Source organism: Ictalurus furcatus, chromosome 7 (assembly GCF_023375685.1).
Source record: "Ictalurus furcatus strain D&B chromosome 7, Billie_1.0, whole genome shotgun sequence".
NCBI classification, from domain to species: Eukaryota; Metazoa; Chordata; class Actinopteri; order Siluriformes; family Ictaluridae; genus Ictalurus; species Ictalurus furcatus.
The window spans coordinates 28683951-28703936 of NC_071261.1; the positions used below are offsets into that span (position 1 = coordinate 28683951).

The following is a 19986-nucleotide window of genomic DNA, read 5'->3' on the forward strand; positions in this document are numbered from 1 at the left end:
TCCCTGAAGAAATCTATGATAAATAAAGAGGTTAAAATTGGTATGTAAGGGAATAGAGCGGGAACTAGAAAGTCACTGGATAAGGTGAGGCTTTTAAGTTTCGCATGGAAAGCATGGCAAGACCTTGTAAGGAAATCGCAACACAGAAGATAGAAATATGCTAAAATGTAGAGATACGTCTCAGGTGAGGCGAGTGATGAGACCGATAATAGTGAAATAATAAATCTTAAATAAAACTTTAGCACGTTCGCCTCACACCTCCAGGGTCGGGGGTTCGATTCCCACCGTGGCCCTGTGTGTGCGGGGTTTGCATGTTCTCCCCGTGCTGCAGGGGTTTCCTCCGGGTACTCCAGTTTCCTCCCCCAGTCCAAAGACATGCATGGTAGGCTGATCGGCATGTCCAAAGTGTCCGTAGTGTATGAACGGGTGTGTGAATGTGAATGTGCCCTGCGATGGATTGGCACCCTGTCCAGGGTGTACCCCGCCTTGTGCCCGATGCTCCCTGGGATAGGCTCCAGTTTCCCCGTGACCCTGAAAAGGATAAGCGGTATAGAAGATGGATGGATGGAATAAAACTTAGTATACTATAATAATACTTATAATAATATAATATAATAATGCTGAAAATATAGTATGATACAAATATTTTCTATAGAAAACCTTGCAGCGTAAACAGATCGAAACCTCTGTAGGAATATTAATGTAACATTTTGGAAAATATGATATTTCACCAATGTCGTTTAAACTGTATGATTCCAACGATGTATTCATTGTATATTTAGTTGCGATATGACGTATATTATAACTCATTTAGAAAGGGATTCAGTTCGTAATGAGTCACGTTAGAGATATCAAGCATGTCATTTCCATTGGATCCTAATTGCTGGTGCATCAGATTCCAGATCGTGTGATCGGTCGAATTCACTCGGTGAATCTGAACAAAATGAATCGGATATTCATCCCTCTGCTTCTCTGCTCTGCTATGTCTTTAGGATTTATGAAGATGCTCAGGTCAATCTCACAAAGTTATTCACGACAAATAAACCAGATAAAGAAGTCCCAAAGTCCGCACAGGGAGACGCGCTAAATAACCTGCTGGACCTCCATCCCAGTGAAGCCGTCTTCTACGTAGGAGGTTACCCGAACGACTTCACTGTAAGTGTGATGCTTCTTACCGCATGTAATGATTTGAAATGCGAAACGACATTTAAAAATTTTTTTTTTCCTCAAGTTAAAACGCCTCTCTTCTTTTTTTAGCCGCCACCACCTCTTAATTATCCCGGATACCAGGGCTGTATAGAGTTCAACATGTTTAACGAGAAGTTTATGAGTCTGTACAACTTTAAGTCACTGGGACCTGAGAATGTCACCTTACAGACGCCGTGCAAGAGGTAAGAGAACAGTGACGGTCCTGAAGTGTTTTTATTTCATCTTATGTGCTATTCTATGTAAGAGGAACGCTAACAGACATTTTATCCGTTTGTAGTTAGATGTAATGTAGAAAGTCAGCAAGTCTGAAACAGGAAATCGGAATGCTTGGCTGATTTACAGAGCAACTAATAGCATTCAAGATCCCCCACACCCGCACTGTATCCTAACAACCCTGGGAGTTGCTTAGCAAGCTAGATAGCTATGGAGAATAGTGAAGAGCCTTTTATATACTCTTACTGATGGAGAACGTGGTGACGGTGTATAAAGATGGAATCGGGTTCTCTCTCAGTCTGAGGAAGCGACATATGGGGCACTGACGAGCCCAAAGTTTCCCAAGTAAAACCTTTCCAAAAAGTAAAACGCCGACTCTCACGTGACCGTGATGTCATAGAAATTCCACTCTCTTCAAAATGAGTGAACTCAAATTTCGTTTTTTGTTTTTTTTCTCAACCAAGGCATGGTTGGAAAAAGCAATAGTGTGTGGGAAAGCTGCTCAGCCCAAAACGCATCAACGAATCATGCTTGTCTGGGGGCGGGACATGTACGTCTCTAGAGAGCATTTAATCGGACGAACGTGAAGATTTGCATCAGTACGAATTGCCGGTTTTAAATCGCTTTTAGCGTTTTTCACAGAACTGTAAGAAGTTAAAATTGACTAGAAGTTAAAACTGTACTCGAAGTTAAACTGCGAATATCCACAAAACTTTTTTATTTAAAATGATTTATTTTATTCAGTATAGTGTCATGCAAAAAGCTGTGAAAGTTTCATTTAGCAGTTTTCCAAGAAGTGACCGAAGTTCAAATGAGAATATCTCTAAAACCTTCTCTTTCTTTCTTTAGATATGTTATACAAAAGTTCTTAAACAACAGTTTTTATTTCAGACAATACAAACCAGCGTGTCATGTTACAGAGAAACCCCAAATCCCTCCTTACTACAGGTGTTCTTGTGTCTGAAAACTTTACAGCTTCACTTCTGACTGTTAGAATGCTAAAAAAAAAAAAAAAAAAAAATTCGTCTTCCCACAGAAAACTTTTACAACAATTACACACACTTTAAAAAAAAAAAAAAAAATCCCTTGTGTTTTTAACAAATCCCGATGTGTAAGAAAATGAATCAATGCCTTCTGACCAATCAGTATCAAGCATTCAGCGCTGCAGTGGTTAAAAACTGAATATCTGACTTTTGTACATTGTATCATTTGTTCTCTCGCAATTCCAAGATACATCCAGCAAGAGGAAGGTGAATACCTTGATGGCACGGGTTATATTCAGTTGCAGCTTGAAAATGTCCCCAAGAGGTTGAACATCTTCCAGAAGATAGAGACTCGAGCCGAGAACGGCATCCTCCTGTACATGGGAAACAAGGTCAGGTTCTGCTCAGGGACACTAATAAGCACTTCGCTTTTGAATGCACTTATGATTTTATTTTAGTTTTATGGCCAGGCACTATTAAAAATTTGATATGTGAAAGTCTACATAAATAGAAGATATTGTTTCATTTTTAATAAAATGATTTTTAAAAAAAATCCTTTTCTCAACAAAAGCTTTTCACTTAGAATAATACGTTTTGTTTTACTGCTATAGAAAACACAATAGTCAGACTGTACACATGACAGTTTATGAAAATATTATTGTCACACTGAATTATTAACAGAATAAAAACACCGTTCACGCGTATGGCGAGTGCATATTTTGCATAGTTCCATGGATAAATTCTTTTCAAAACTAAATCGTTCAAAAGTTGTGAAATGATAAGAATGTACTCTGAGGAAAATTATGTTTTGAGAAAAGCTTTTATTTAAAATATATATATATATATATATATATATATATATATATATATATATATATATATATAATGCTAGGAGTAATTAATGGATTAATGAAATAACTATACAAATGTACTTATATTAAAAAATATTTTTTACATACATAATTGAGATGAAAAATAATCATTTCAAAATAATAAATCATTTTTTGCTTGTGATTCCTGGCCTGATTTTCACTTGTATTGCTTGCATACTATTCACAAAGCAAACATTTATTACATAAAAAAAAAATAATAATAATAATAGTAAATGAGGCTTCCAGAGCCTCAATTGTTTAATATTTCTGGTGAAAATATTAAACAAATATGTTGGTAGTGGCTCACTTAAACATCAGAACATTACAATTCTTTTGTAGTACCATTAGTTTCTACTCGAGTTTCCCCATAACTTAAAAAAAAAAAAAAATTGTTACTGTTTTGCAGAACTCATACTACCTCATCACTCTCGAGAACCGCTATCTGGTGCTGCGTAGCAAAGTTGGAGACAAGCCGCTGGTGACCAAGAGGAGCACCGACACACAGGATTTGGTAGGTCATGCTAATGCTAATCCCTGCCGTCACCACCAGTGTTGTTTTAACAGTGGATGATAGTGTAAGTGGTCCGTTTTCATTTTCAAGATCTCTCCGATCTCTCAGTGCGCGATGAAAATGAAAATGCCACTAAAATAAATCGTGTTGTAATTTATGTTAAAAATAAATAAATAAATAAATAAATAAATAAATAAATAAACCCTGTGCTTGTTGTGGACCAAAAAAATAATACACTTGGACATATTTCGTATACTCGGAGAATTTTTGTACTCTTGTTGATTTGTGTTATTGTTTTTGTTGTTTCTTCTCCTTTCTTTAGAACGAGGAGCTCAAGGTGTTATTCGATAGCATAAATAACGTTATACAGATACGTTTCCGGACAAAGAACGACGCGGTGGTGACTGGTCCATACGCTTTTGAAGCTTTTGACAGCTACTTCATCGGTGGCGTACCCTCAGATTTGAGAAGAAGGTGTGTCTTTTTTGGTTGATTGTTTGTTTGTTTCATTTTTATTTTTACTGTGCAACAAATAAGCTTGAGTCAAATCCTGTCTGATACTTTGTGACCGCATTTAGTTCGGCACGTCTTCATGTATTAATTAAAAGAAAGACTCGATTCAAGTCAATTCAGTTTTTTTTATATAGCGCATTTGGCCCAAAGCAGTTTTACAGAAATCTGGAAATTTTACATTTTAAATTGATCCCTTGTATTCTGTTCTACCAGGGTACTAGTATTCTCTTCTACCAGGGTACTAGTATTCTCTTCTACCAGGGTACTAGTATTCTCTTCTACCAGAGTACTAGTATTCTCTTCTACCAGGGTACTAGTATTCTCTTCTACCAGAGTACTAGTATTCTCTTCTACCAGGGTACTAGTATTCTCTTCTACCAGAGTACTAGTATTCTCTTCTACCAGGGTACTAGTATTCTCTTCTACCAGGGTACTAGTATTCTCTTCTTCTGGGATATTAGTATTCTGTTCTACCAGGGTACTAGTATTCTTATCTACCAGGATACTAGTATTCTCTTCTACCAGGGTACTAGTATTCTCTTCTACCAGGGTACTAGTATTCTCTTCTACCAGGGTACTAGTATTCTTATCTACCAGGATACTAGTATTCTCATCTACCAGGATACTAGTATTCTCTTCTACCAGGGTACTAGTATTCTCTTCTACCAGGGTACTAGTATTCTCTTCTACCAGGGTACTAGTATTCTCTTCTACCAGGGTACTAGTATTCTCTTCTACCAGAGTACTAGTATTCTCTTCTACCAGGGTACTAGTATTCTCTTCTACCAGAGTACTAGTATTCTCTTCTACCAGGGTACTAGTATTCTCTTCTACCAGGGTACTAGTATTCTCTTCTTCTGGGATATTAGTATTCTCTTCTACCAGGATACTAGTATTCTCTTCTACCAGGGTACTAGTATTCTCTTCTACCAGAGTACTAGTATTCTCTTCTACCAGGGTACTAGTATTCTCTTCTACCAGGGTACTAGTATTCTCTTCTTCTGGGATATTAGTATTCTGTTCTACCAGGGTACTAGTATTCTTATCTACCAGGATACTAGTATTCTCATCTACCAGGATACTAGTATTCTCTTCTACCAGGGTACTAGTATTCTCTTGTACCAGGGTACTAGTATTCTCTTCTACCAGGGTACTAGTATTCTCTTCTACCAGGGTACTAGTATTCTCTTCTACCAGAGTACTAGTATTCTCTTCTACCAGGGTACTAGTATTCTCTTCTACCAGAGTACTAGTATTCTCTTCTACCAGGGTACTAGTATTCTCTTCTACCAGGGTACTAGTATTCTCTTCTTCTGGGATATTAGTATTCTGTTCTACCAGGGTACTAGTATTCTTATCTACCAGGATACTAGTATTCTCTTCTTCCAGGGTACTAGTATTCTCTTCTTCTGGGATATTAGTATTCTCTTCTACCAGGGTACTAGTATTTTGTTCTACCAGGATATTAGTATTCTATTTTACCAGGGTACTAGTATTCTGTTCTACCAGGGTACTAGTATTCTCTTCTACCAGGGTACTAGTATTCTCTTGTACCAGGGTACTAGTATTCTCTTCTACCAGGGTACTAGTATTCTCTTGTACCAGGGTACTAGTATTCTCTTCTACCAGGGTACTAGTATTCTCTTCTTCTGGGATATTAGTATTCTCTTCTACCAGGGTACTAGTATTCTCTTCTACCAGGATACTAGTATTCTCTTCTACCAGGATACTAGTATTCTCTTCTACCAGGGTACTAGTATTCTCTTCTACCAGGGTACTAGTATTCTCTTCTACCAGGATACTAGTATTCTCTTCTACAAGGGTACTAGTATTCTCTTCTACCAGGGTACTAGTATTCTCTTCTTCTGGGATATTAGTATTCTCTTCTACCAGGGTACTAGTATTCTCTTCTTCTGGGATATTAGTATTCTCTTCTACCAGGGTACTAGTATTCTCTTCTACCAGGATACTAGTATTCTCTTCTACCAGGGTACTAGTATTCTCTTCTACCAGGATACTAGTATTCTCTTCTACCAGGGTACTAGTATTCTCTTCTACCAGGGTACTAGTATTCTCTTCTACCAGGGTACTAGTATTCTCTTCTACCAGAGTACTAGTATTCTCTTCTACCAGGGTACTAGTATTCTCTTCTACCAGAGTACTAGTATTCTCTTCTACCAGGGTACTAGTATTCTCTTCTACCAGGGTACTAGTATTCTCTTCTTCTGGGATATTAGTATTCTGTTCTACCAGGGTACTAGTATTCTTATCTACCAGGATACTAGTATTCTCATCTACCAGGATACTAGTATTCTCTTCTACCAGGGTACTAGTATTCTCTTCTACCAGGGTACTAGTATTCTCTTCTACCAGAGTACTAGTATTCTCTTCTACCAGGGTACTAGTATTCTCTTCTTCTGGGATATTAGTATTCTGTTCTACCAGGGTACTAGTATTCTTATCTACCAGGATACTAGTATTCTCTTCTTCCAGGGTACTAGTATTCTCTTCTTCTGGGATATTAGTATTCTCTTCTACCAGGGTACTAGTATTTTGTTCTACCAGGATATTAGTATTCTATTTTACCAGGGTACTAGTATTCTGTTCTACCAGGGTACTAGTATTCTCTTCTACCAGGGTACTAGTATTCTCTTGTACCAGGGTACTAGTATTCTCTTCTACCAGGGTACTAGTATTCTCTTGTACCAGGGTACTAGTATTCTCTTCTACCAGGGTACTAGTATTCTCTTCTTCTGGGATATTAGTATTCTCTTCTACCAGGGTACTAGTATTCTCTTCTACCAGGATACTAGTATTCTCTTCTACCAGGGTACTAGTATTCTCTTCTACCAGGATACTAGTATTCTCTTCTACCAGGGTACTAGTATTCTCTTCTACCAGGGTACTAGTATTCTCTTGTACCAGGGTACTAGTATTCTCTTCTACCAGGATACTAGTATTCTCTTCTACAAGGGTACTAGTATTCTCTTCTACCAGGGTACTAGTATTCTCTTCTTCTGGGATATTAGTATTCTCTTCTACCAGGGTACTAGTATTTTGTTCTACCAGGATATTAGTATTCTATTTTACCAGGGTACTAGTATTCGGTTCTACCAGGGTACTAGTATTCTCTTCTACCAGGGTACTAGTATTCTCTTGTACCAGGGTACTAGTATTCTCTTGTACCAGGGTACTAGTATTCTCTTCTACCAGGGTACTACTATTCTCTTCAACCAAGGTACTAGTATTCTCTTCTACCAGGGTACTAGTATTCTCTTCAACCAGGGTACTAGTATTCTCTTCTTCTGGGATATTAGTATTCTCTTCTACCAGGGTACTAGTATTTTGTTCTACCAGGATATTAGTATTCTATTTTACCAGGGTACTAGTATTCGGTTCTACCAGGGTACTAGTATTCTCTTCTACCAGGGTACTAGTATTCTCTTCTACCAGGGTACTAGTATTCTCTTGTACCAGGATACTAGTATTCTCTTGTACCAGGATACTAGTATTCTCTTCGTCTGGGATATTAGTATTCTCTTCTACCAGGGTATTAGTATTCTCTTCTACCAGGATACTAGTATTCTCTTCTACCAGGGTACTAGTATTCTATCCTCCCAGGATACCAGTATTAATTGGAAATATATTTTTTCAAATCCTTTCCAGTTAATTGTCTGTGTGCCTTTGATCTCAGAAATAAAACCCTGCTTTATCGTCACTGTACCCCTCTTGTAGATACAACATCACGGTCCCACCATTGAGGGGTTATGTGACGGGTTTGAATGCTGCCGGCAAAGCTCCATCTCCACTGAATAAAGTGGGTGCTGGCCGGAGTTATGGCAGCAAGATGCTGGTGAGGATTTTATTTTTTAAAGTGAAATTCAGCTCGAATAAATCAGGTAGATTTCCTTAGTGCCATGTTAAAGTGCAAAGGTTTCTAGTAATGAATGAAATGAAACATTGTAATAGTTTTAGTAGTAGTAGTAGTTGTAATAGTAGTGGTGGTAATTGTGGTAGTCATAGTGTTAGTTGTAGTGGCTGTAGTAGTGGTGGTAGTTGTAGTAGTAGCTGTAGGAGTAGTTGTTGTTGTAATTGCTGTAGTAATAGCTGTAGTAGTAATAGCCTTACAGAAATGATTATGCATGTTTGTTTGTTTTTTTGTTAAATAACAGCACATTTCTTTAATAAAAAAGGAAACAAAGTCCAGCATGCTGTGCCATTTGCTGTAGAATAGTCGTAAATAATCGATTAATATGGCCTTTTTATCGTTTTGCAGGCATTGAGGAACGCAGAGTTCAGCACGGGCAGTTCACTGGATTCTCTGCCCACAGGCTTCAGTCTGGACGGAGCTTTGACGCTTTCGCTTGGATTCAAGAGCACCGGGAAGGACGGTCTTCTGCTGAAGAACAAACAGGCTGTGCGTGTTCTCCATAAATAATCGTGTTCACGTGTAAATACATATTTAGCATATACAGTAAAGTCCAGTACTGTAAGTGTCCAGGTCTGTGAACTCACATTAATGGCGTCATGTATCAGTGTTAGTCAGTAAAAGTTTTGGCAAATTTTGGCATTTAAATGAAATAATGTGCTTAAAGCAGTTTGAACAAAAGAAAATAAATGGTAAATGAACAGGATGTTCTCATATTCCTATTTTATTTCAGGATTTCTCAAGCTGCTAAAACTATTTTCAGTTTCAAGTCATATACTGTTGAATTATAGCTATTAAAGAAGTAAAGTTTTGGCATTTTGTAAAGCAGGTCTTAGTAGTGGAATCAGCACCTATTTAGTGTGTTGGAGTGACATTTATACGTTTGCAAATATTTAAGCAAAGCAAAAAGAAACAGACTAGGGAGGAGGGATGTGTAGTAAGGTGCAGGGCTAAACAACATGCCCATAAAACGTTTCAGCACATAAGTGTGTACAACGCTTGAGACGAATCAACTGAAAGTGCTGCTCTCGTCTGATTCCTCGTATAGAGCAAAAAGATCGGGCTCTCGATGGTGAACGGATACGTGGTACTGAAGGACGAGAACCGTGCTTGGAGTTCCAATAAACAGTACCAAGATGGAGAATGGCATTACGTTACTGCCACCAACAAGGGTGGAAGGTAAGTGTAGTATAGTAAAAAAAAACAGTACCTATATATATGTGTGTATATATATATGATTTCTATACAAAATCATAGTAATCTTTGCCTGCACGAGTATTATGTTAATTGCTTAATTATAATATTGCAGTACAATTCCCTAAAAGCATCATGGTTTCTTTACTCGTTAGGTTCTTCCTCTAATTTGTCACCATCTATAAATAGAACGTATGATGGTATGATTTTCATTTACCTAAAGCCACATCTTCATATCTTCCATATCTCCTGTCTTGTAGAATGGAGCTCCGAGTTGACGAAGACGACACGGGAAAGGATTTCCCACAGGCTCCCGATCTCAACTTCCTCTCCAATAACGTCACTCTGGGCGCGGGCTCCTTCACAGGCTGCATGTCCAATGTCTACCTGAGAAGGTTACACACCTTCAATGTTTCTGTTTGTACCATGCGCTAGTTTACAGTGTCCAAGTGTGGACTATAATAATAGCGAGAATAAACAAATGAACAGGATTATTATAGCGAGTGTTAATGATGAAATTATGTGCTGCTCATAGTCGGGTGTTATTGTTTTTTTTTTGTTTTGTTTTTTTGCAGGTCTGATGCTTTGTACTTGCCGGAGGACTTGAGTGGTTTTTCCTCGACGGGAGACGTGGTCTTGGATACGTGCACGTCCGAGCATCAGCCGGAGAACATGTGGGACAACCCGAAGAAGGTGAGCATCTGCGTTCTTTCAGAGTCCTCTTTCTCAAGTGCACAGAGAATGATGTGGTGACCAAATACATTCCGGTTATAAAAAGGACAGGAAAAAAAAAAAACAAAACCCTAAATGTTATGTATAGTTAAAGATATGTGCAATGGGTGCAATTAAATGTCATTGTGTAACAAATAAGTCTTTCAGTTTGGGTGAGCGCCTATTTAGAATGGGGCCAAAGAAGTGGAAGATGAAAATTAAAAACAAAGAGACGTAACCCCTTAACTTTATTTTGACTAAATTTTTTGCTATTATTTGCATTGAGTAGTAGTACCAATAATACCATATATAAACATAGCTACAAGCAGCGATAAGGGACCAAGCGCTTTCTGGCCCCACCCATTTAGTGACGAAAGAAGATCAGAAGCCAATGGGATCATCGGCGCTTGTTCCCAAGGAGATATACTACATCTGATGGCAATACGTCAACCCATTGCTGAGATGTTGCCTCACTTCCTGTTTGCACAGGAGTTGCGAATGTTGATGTTAATTTAACATCAGATCATGTTGTGCCAAGTTTGGTGTCAATACGTCAAAGCTGTACCGTGATCTTCCTCAGAGGGACTTAGATGACGTTTCTAAGAGAATAAGCAAAAAAACGAGAGAAGTTTTTGTTGAAATTCAAAATGGCCGACTTTTCATTTAACATCACAGTAAGGCGCTTACTGTATTATTATTATTTAAATGATGTATACGTATTATTACTATAACTAATCAATTGTCTGTTAGTAAAAGAGGTGCCAGTGTTCCTACGGACTTCCGTTTGTGATTGTAGTGCAACGCTGCCGTGCCTCAGCGAACGCCGTCCATGTTTGCACGGAAGCTGCTAGGTCTTGTGCTCACGTGTGTGTTGTGTGCTTTGTTTCCAGTGATGAAGACGATCCTGAGAGAGTGGACTAACAGGGAGATGTGTGTCAGCTAGTCTCATCTTAGACCAGCACCTGCCTAACCAGACGCCTAATCTGATCACTGCATGAACTTTTTTTTTATTTTTATCATTAGTAAACATTTTCCACTGATACATATACATTTCATCCATTCCTAACCCGTATGTAAACACAAACCATTTAGCAGAGACAAAGTAACATTTTATTTGGAATTTTCTTTCTATTTTTGTTGTTTGTATGAGTGTCAATATCAATACCAGTGTGTTTCAGATAAAGGACTACTAATAAACACTCTAACCAAGTTCTCACCTAATGAGGGAATTATTTGGTCCTGGTTTTTTTTTTTTTTTTTTTTTTTTTACCATTCAATCAACATGCTAATATTCTCATAATCCATGTCCACTCACACTTCTTAACAATAATTCTTACCAAGGGTGTGTGTGTGTGTGTGTGTTTGTGTGTGTGGAGGATGGAGGTATGTTTTATACATAGTGGGGACCAAATGTCCCCATAAGGACAGGAATATCTGAGTGTTTAATCTCTGTGGACATTTGGCTGTTCCCCACAAGGACAACATTGTTTTGTTTTGTTTTTTTAAATACCAAATTCGTCCTTTTATTTAAAAACCTAATGGAGCCTAAGATTTTCCTTTTGTGAACTGATGTTACTGTTGGAGTTGGATTCAAGTTTTCAGATTCAACTGAATTTATCCTCTCACGAGGATAGTAAGACGTGCGAGTATGTGTTGTGTCGGACAGATTTACAGCATGTGTAGCTGAACAAACTCATCGCTGATACATTTACACTTTCTCTACCTAACTGCAATTAACATGCTCATGGTAAAATTGCCCAAAAAAACATACTGCACAGATCAGCGTGTGACACTCGTAAAGATAGAAATTAGGATAATCCAGGAATCAGCATTAGTGCAAAAAATCAGACGTAAGTATGCGGCGTAATCCAAAACTGAGAATGGTTTGACATGATGAAAAGTGAATGGAACGTAAAAATCAGGGTAGCGAAAGGAATTGTACGACGACGGTGTTGTTGAATCCGACCGGTCAGAAGGTGTTGATTCATTTTCGATATCAGTAAAAACAAATCACATGCTTACATTTCTATAGTAACTTCTATTAGAACTATTACTACAGTTCTATGTACACAGGAACTTCTAAGACAGTTCCTCATGGAGCCTGATTTAAAATGTGTTGATATGGCACATTTTTCTATAAGGAGCTGATTGTTCAACATTTATGGAAGGAAGCCTTCATAAAGTGTCATCACTTTCTTAAAGGTAAAGCTTTAAGTTTTCCAACATGGGGAAGTCTTCAGAACAGAAGAGTTTTGGGGTTTCCAGTAGAAAAAATGGCCTGGTGTGGAAATGATTGCCCAGTATACCGTTACAGCATTGCTGCCTCACAGCTCTAGGGACCTGGGTTCGATCCTGAGCTCGGGTTAATGTCTGGGTGGAGGTTCAGATCTTCTCCATGTGTTTGCGTGGGTTTCCTTCAGGTTCTCTGGTTTCCTTCCACTTCCAAACAACATGCAGATAGGTAGATTGGCTACTCCAAATTGCCCCTGGGTGGGAATAATTGGGTGCATGGAGACGAACTGATGCCCTAATGTCCAGTGTTATCACCATTGCATGAATGGCAATATGCAATAACCACATGCAACTTAACCTTTCAATATCTGGTGATTCCCAACCCTGGTTCAGGAGTCCCTTCACCATATATATGTTTTGATTTTCCTGCCGTAACCCGCCTGATCCAATTAATTACCTCGAGGTGTTAGAGTTAAAGGTATATAGATATATTATAGCAGGAAAATGCTAATCTATGCACATCAGAGCTTCTCCAGGCTAACTGTATTCCACATGATAACAGCAGGAGTCATCTGAGTGGTCATATTCTTTGCTCAAGGTCCTGCTCAGTATATCTCCAAAGAAGTATACAAGAGCTACATGTCGTGAATCATGTGGTATTCTATAACCCAAGCTGTACCTTGATAAAAATTTATAACAACTAGAGGGGTTACACCGAAGTGAATCTAAAACATAGACACAATCCTACAGAAGAATGAGAAGCAGGATCTTGGAAGGGAGATTTAAGAACAAAACATTTTGGTTAAATGTTATTCATGGTAACAGTTTGTGTTTTTGGTAATGAGATAAAAAAAAAACAACAACAACTATTGATTGTTGATAATGTGATCGTTTCTGTTCATTTTAAGTGTAAAGCTCGTTCAGGTCTCTGTTGATATTCCATAGAAGTTGCCCAAAATGTGCTACGTAACCAATCTGCTAAGCAGTTAAAACTTTCTAGAGTCTGTGATATTGGGAGGGCCAGTGGGTGGAGCCAGAACACTATAAAAGGTAAGTGGGAGAACATGGCAGTGTGGCCAACTTAGCGACATTTTAGACCCCTTTTAAAGAGTTTATTAATAAAGAAGAACAGGGACAATTCTGACAACTTTTTGAGCAGACACTGGAGACAGTACTTTCCATCTGACATCACAGCTTCTGGCCTTGTCCAGGGTGTATCCCTGGCTTGTACCCAGTGTTCCTGGGGTTAGCGGTAGACACTCTAGGTAGTGCTACACTGACCAGGAAAATGCAGATACCGAAGATGAATGGATGACAGCAGTCTCCTTAGCCATTCCCCACAATGATGATGGCGTTCCTACGATATTGTCTGGGATGCATCAAGACACATTAGTGTTTACTTTACATGAGTAACATGGATGTACATGTCCCTCTGAATGTGGTTTGAGTGAATAAATCACAATGATAAACCCATGATATCTGTTATCTAGTTATTTAATACTAACCACTCGTGGTTCGGTCATTCAGGACACTAATGTTATTGTTAGTTCAAAATCAAATACCATGGTTACTGTACGTGGCACCTAAAGGTCAAAGGTTAGACTCCGCCATGAGAGCCAATCATATATTTCTATATTCTGACTCGGGGGGCATAGTGGCTTAGTGGTTAGCACTTTTGCCTCGCACCTCTGGGGTTGGGGGACCGAATCCCACCTTCACCCTGTGTGCGTGAAGTTCGAATGTTCTCCCCATGCTTCGGAGGTTTCCTCCCCCAGTCCAAAGACATGCGTTGTAGGCTGATTGGCACTTCCAAATTGTCCGTAGTGTGCCAATGTGTGTGTGATTGTGCCCTGCATTAGGTTGACACCCAGTCCAGTGTGTCCCCCGCCTTGTGCCCGAGTTCCCTGGGATAGACTCCAGGCTTCCCCACAATCCTGCTTCAAATAAGCAATATGGAAAATGGCTGGAGGGATATTCTGAATCACAGTATTATCCTAAAAACCTGTATTTGGTTTGTCTTAATATAAACCTTATCAAATATTAGAACTTTCCCATTCACAGATGGACTGAAGAATTGAAAAAAAAAACACGATGAAAGGATGCTCATCCTGAGCTCCAAGCTCATGTGTGTGTTTTGTTTATAGGATGGCAAAGAAGAGATAAAGGATGATGGAGTCTCTAGCTGCTTCCACCCGACTCCGATCCCAGATTCCTTTCACCTCGCAGGTGCTTCCAGCAGTCTGAGCTACACCATGCCCTCTCGAGCTCTCACACACAGGTGAGTTCACTTCCTGTTAATGTTACGAATGTTCACATCAACGCCAACGTCAATAGAGTATAATGGGATTAAAGTGTTGACAGAGAGTCGTCTAATGCGTTGTTTGCTTCACAGGCCCTACTTTTCCTTAGATGTCAAGACGAAGTCGGCAGAGGGTCTGCTGTTCTACATTCCCGCCGAACAGGAAAAGTACCACTTGGCTCTTTATGTGTCCAAGGGAAGAATCCGCTTGTCAGTTGGCCGTCAGAGGGAAATCTTTAACAGGGAGAAGTACAACGATGGAAAGTGGCACACGGTTAGAATTCTACTGTGGGTTATTTATTTTTAATCATGGTCAACCTTTTGACCTTCAATGATCTCCTGGCAGGTAACACTGAGTCTGGAGAAGCGCAGGTTTCGCCTGGTTATTGATGGTCTGAGGGCCCAGGACGGTGTGCTGAATCCAGGAGAGAGCTCGTCCATCCAGCTGAGTACAGCTGTACACCTGGGCAGCCCTCCACCACACACGCATGCTGATCTGAAGGTGATTTAACACACACTATTTAGTGGTTCCAGAAGAGTTCAAATGAAGAACTGAACTGATAAAGGGATTTGTAATGGTGGAAACGGTACATTTCTAATCTCTCAAACTCATTCCTAGTGGAAGAGTTTGCCCGTGCACGGCGTGGTCGGGTGTGTCCGCAATTTCAGGATGAACGGCTCGGCGATGGCGGCACCAGCAGTGAATTGTGGTGTAGGTCTGTGCTTTGAGGGGCAGATGGAAAGCGGGGCGTACTTCTCAGGGAGGGGAGCTCACATCATTATTGGTGAGTCCTAGGCAAAATCTTCCATCACTTCATTGTACAATTAAGTCATACAATCAGATACATTCATTTGGGATCCCTTTGGGTGGTTGATTTCTAACCATCAAACATAATCGAATAAAATATTTTAGAACCAATTTTAGAGGCAAATTTAAATGTGACCTCTGACACGTCATACAGAAAGAGCTTACTTCTTGTCTTTGTGCAGATGAGTCGTTTATGGTGACCGGGAAATTCGAGCTCGTGTTCGAGTTGCGTCCCAGTAATCAGAGTGGCCTCCTACTGCACACAGGAAACTCTGACCATCATCTCACCGTGTTCATGAGGAAAGGAGAGGTGAGCTCTTTCTTTAAATTTGGACCCTAGTCAGGATGTTATGGGTCAAAAGTGCCTCAGTTTGATCATATAGGAAACGTTGGTCTTGTAACAGTAACAGTAAAATTTCTTGTCAGGGTATTATACTAAACCGTCATTGATAATGTTCCTATAACAGCACGTCCTGAAGTGTTTTATTTCTTCCATAATAACTGTCCCGTTGTTTATTATTCAACATATGCACAATTGTCAATGTGTTAGTTCTGCTTACCTTCTGTCTAAACACATCGGGTCTTTTATCAGGTAAACTGTAAGATACACAGCGGTGCTTAGAATTTGCTGTATTTCTGCATAAATATGACCTAAAACATCATCGTCCTAAAAGTAGATTATTTACTGAGGAAAATGACGCAATATTATGTAAATGTGAGTGGCTTCATTTACTTTTAGGACTCGTGTGAACATCTGATGATGTTTTAGGTCATATGTATGCAGTTATATTATATTGAACATTTTACAAACTTTCCAGCACCACTGTACAGTAGGGCTCTGTGCACATGTACGATATGATCAGGTCAATGATGGTTCCTTACCACTGATGATTGGAGTAACTGTCCACCTACAAATGACCGATATACAAGATAAAATGGTTCATGAGTGTAACAAACAGTCCCTGCCAAAATTACTGGAATGGCGAGGGCAATTCATTTGTTTGTGCTATACACCAAAGACTTCTGAGTTTGAGATCAAAATCTGAGATGAGCGTTGAGGATTTTTCTTTAGGATCATTGTCTTGCTGTTCCTCCTGATTAATTTGGATGCATTTCTCTGTAAACGTCTGAATTCATTCTGCTGCTACCATCATGAGTTACATCATATATAAGATTAGTGAGAATGTTCCAGGAGCAGCCAGGCAAGTCTTCTTTGAACGGTGATGTCACTGACTGTTGTTTTTGGGTTTTTCTTCACAGCTCTCGCAATATTTCTGTCATCAGCTGTTGTTGTTTACCTTACCCGACCCATCGTCTGTTGCTCTTTTTTCATTGTATCGGCTATGCCCAATGCTTGTGCAATGCCTCTGATTGATTTCCCCTCTTTTGTCAGCTTCAAAATGACTTGCTTTTCTCCCATAGACAGCTCTCTGATCTTCATGTTGGTTTATCCTGTTTAACAACAAACGCAGTCTTCACAGGTGAAGCTGAAGGCGAAAACCCCCTGACTTCAGAGCTATTTATTGTTGAAACAATCAATCTAAAAAGAAACACCTGTCAGGCACGTGTTCCAATATTTTTGCTCACCTAAAATCGAGTGGTCTGATACAAAACGTGCTACGTTTTACGCCGTTTAACACGTCTACATATAAATACCAGGAAATCAAAAAACTTTCTTCTCATATTCATCTTTTGATCTCAAACCCAAATGTCTTCAGTCTACAGCAAGAACAAATGACCTGGCCTTGTCGTTCCAGTAGTTTCAGAGGGGACTGTATGAACTGAGTGCATTCCTACTGCATTCTCAGGGAACAATAGCTGGCCTTCTTACAGGAAGTAAAAATTGTGATTTCACACAAGCATGTGATGAAACACAGCCTTGAATGTGAAACACCTCATCAAGTATGTAGGAAAGAATGGAAGACAAGACGAGAAAGAATCAGTCATCTCCAGAGGAGCGTCGCAGTTTGAACAGCGCTGATCTTTGGCTTGCAGGTGGTGGCTCAGGTGAATAACGGCGGCGGGGGATTCAATGTGTCCGTCCAGCCAAAGCAGTCCCTCTGTGATGGTGTGTTCCACAGGATAGCGGGTAAATCCGTCGAAGCATGAACTGTCTACGGACTAAATGTCATTATGTGTAGAAATTAGACATTATGTGTAGAAATTAGACTAGGAGAAATGGAAAGCTTCCCTAGATTTTTATTATTTTCCGATTTCACTCATCATATTATTGCTCCCCTCTGTTAGTAATCCAGCGGAACAATGTGGTAGAGATGCACGTGGACACAGAGGGCAGGTATACGATCGGCCCGAGCTCGTCTTCCCCCACCAAGGACAGATTTCCTGTTTATGTGGGTGGAGTTCCAGGTATTCGCATGAGGATTACAAAGATTAATACTCATTAGTAAAGCGTTGTGCTACTCAAAATCCAGAAAAGTTTCTTTTATTGAGCACTTCACGTTAAGTATTGATTACAATAACAATAACAACAACAAAAATAATAATAATAACAATAATAGTATTGAAAATGTTTTTATTTATTTATTTATATTGCAGTTTGGTTTAACACTTTTGGTAGTTTCTATAATAATGTATTGTATTATTCAAAATCGTTTTTTTTGTATAAATTTATTTACATGAGGACTTTACTCTGATAAATCCATTATTATTATTATTATTATTATTATTATTGTTGTGGTTGTATTCATGTTTCTGTTTGATTAATCGATTGATTTATTCAACGCTTGCATTGCTAGTTTCTATAAAGTATTAATGTTTTATTAGTAATATTACTAAATTTATTTTCATGAGCACTTTATAGTAAGTTCTCTTTGTTCGTTTGTTTGTTTTATAGCTTAAACACTTGCACCAATAGAGTCAATAAAATACAGTCTTATTTCTCCTCTCAAACATAAGCCTTAGTGACTGCCGGTGTTCATAAGTCTACTTAAGCCCTAACGGACCTAAAACTACTTAAACTCTTTATTCAAACGCATCAGCTATCATAAAGAGTGCTCTTTTTTTTTTTAAATACATTTTTTATGTCAATTTAATACCTTAAGACAAGTGCCATAGATGTCTGTTGACATAAGGTCGTTATAACACGTCACGGCAACTTCACATGACTTTGTAGCTCATGAGTTTCATATTTTAGTTTATAAGACTTTAGCACTACACTTAAGTGAATAAACTTATCACGAGATTATTTTTTCTTCTTTTTTGCAGATCGTCGAAGGTTCTCATTCCTCCCGGTTACCGAATCCTATGTTGGGTGTCTCCAAAACATGGTCTTTAACAGGGATGTGGTGGTGTTTGACAAGCTCGCGGCGGTATTCGGACCTGTAAACGTGCGAGAGTGTCCAGCTAACTTGACGCCGCCTTCTCCACAGTGAAGTCATTTCCACAGCTGTAGGATTAGAAGAGTAAGTGTAAGCCCGGCAATCATGAGAAATTATAGCGTAATACGTTAACGTTTCCCAACTCCGTCCTGTAGTCCACTGTCTGATAGCGTTGTCTTTGATCGCTGTTAGATACAAAAGTCACATAATTGCCATATATTGAAATAAATGTGGACAGAGGTCAAGCAAAAACAAAACACAACGATCTCCATGGATCCTTCAATTGGGTGAATGTACTTATTGAGCTGAAGTGTAATACTGCCTATTTATTTACTAGCTGGTCTTGTTTGCACACTATTTATACTGTACACACAATATTTAAGTCTTTTATGATAGCGGAAGTGAAACGTGAGGTGTCGTACTGTAACTTTGACCATCGTGGGTAATGTTTACCACCTGATTTACATTTCTACAAGCTGTATTATATTTGGTGTAAAGACTTATTAGGTAAGATAATGGACCATTTGTTTTTGTTTTTTTGTAATATTGTTGGTGGTGCTTGAAATGTGTGTAGAATTAAAGTAACTTTTCTCACACAGGTCTGTTTTGTCTACTGTTTTCTTTGCAGGCCCTTTACTACTTCCAAAATTCATTACAAACCTCATACATATATATATATATATATATATATATATATATATATATATATATATATATATATATATATATATATATATATATATATAAAATCAAGGGATAAGAATGAAAACAAGTTCATTGTGCTTAGTGTGTCGGAATCACAATAATACTATACCTTTCTGCATCTGCTACAGTTTGAGTAGCAGGTTTTCTTGCATGAGTTCTATGACAACTGACACGAATCCACATGACCGTTCCAACAGGAGTGGGCCGTCATAAAGGCTGCTTTTGTCAATTTCAATGTCAAGTTGACATACACAAGATAAGTTACAGATCACCTGCCGGCACAGACTCACCCAGACAGACTCATCCAGTTGAAGACTGGAAAAAGACCAGGTCATTTTTTTTTTCTTCTAGTCTTCAACTGTCCAGTTTGGGTGAGTCTGTGCCCATGCTAGCGTCAGATTCCCGTTCCTGGCTGACAGGCCTGGAACCCAATGTGGTCTTCTGCTGTTGAAGCTCATCCACCTCAAGGT

The 19986-nt window shown here is 38.9% G+C and overlaps 2 protein-coding genes across 4 annotated transcripts in view; both read left to right on the forward strand.

Moving 5' to 3' along the window:
• si:ch211-241e1.3 (laminin subunit alpha-3) overlaps positions 1-11343 on the forward strand; it is a 112205-nt gene extending 100862 nt beyond the window's left edge. For all 3 annotated transcript variants that reach the window (XM_053629659.1, XM_053629660.1, XM_053629661.1), the window contains exons 60-70: positions 993-1155; positions 1258-1391; positions 2653-2797; positions 3684-3788; positions 4111-4262; positions 8037-8154; positions 8578-8718; positions 9278-9408; positions 9684-9818; positions 9999-10116; positions 11025-11343. In XM_053629659.1, the coding sequence (XP_053485634.1) occupies positions 993-1155; positions 1258-1391; positions 2653-2797; positions 3684-3788; positions 4111-4262; positions 8037-8154; positions 8578-8718; positions 9278-9408; positions 9684-9818; positions 9999-10116; positions 11025-11027 (1345 nt within the window). In that variant the 3' untranslated portion in view covers positions 11028-11343. The remainder of the gene's footprint in view (positions 1-992; positions 1156-1257; positions 1392-2652; positions 2798-3683; positions 3789-4110; positions 4263-8036; positions 8155-8577; positions 8719-9277; positions 9409-9683; positions 9819-9998; positions 10117-11024) is intronic.
• Positions 11344-14474: 3131 nt separating this feature from the next.
• LOC128610387 (laminin subunit alpha-4-like) lies at positions 14475-19449 on the forward strand. The gene is made up of 8 exons (XM_053629663.1): positions 14475-14644; positions 14759-14939; positions 15012-15167; positions 15285-15450; positions 15656-15783; positions 17469-17562; positions 17721-17840; positions 18699-19449. The coding sequence occupies exons 1-8, from the start codon at positions 14619-14621 to the stop codon at positions 18863-18865; spliced, it is 1038 nt and encodes a 345-aa protein (XP_053485638.1). The 5' UTR covers positions 14475-14618; the 3' UTR covers positions 18866-19449.
• The last annotated feature ends 537 nt before the right edge of the window (positions 19450-19986 follow it).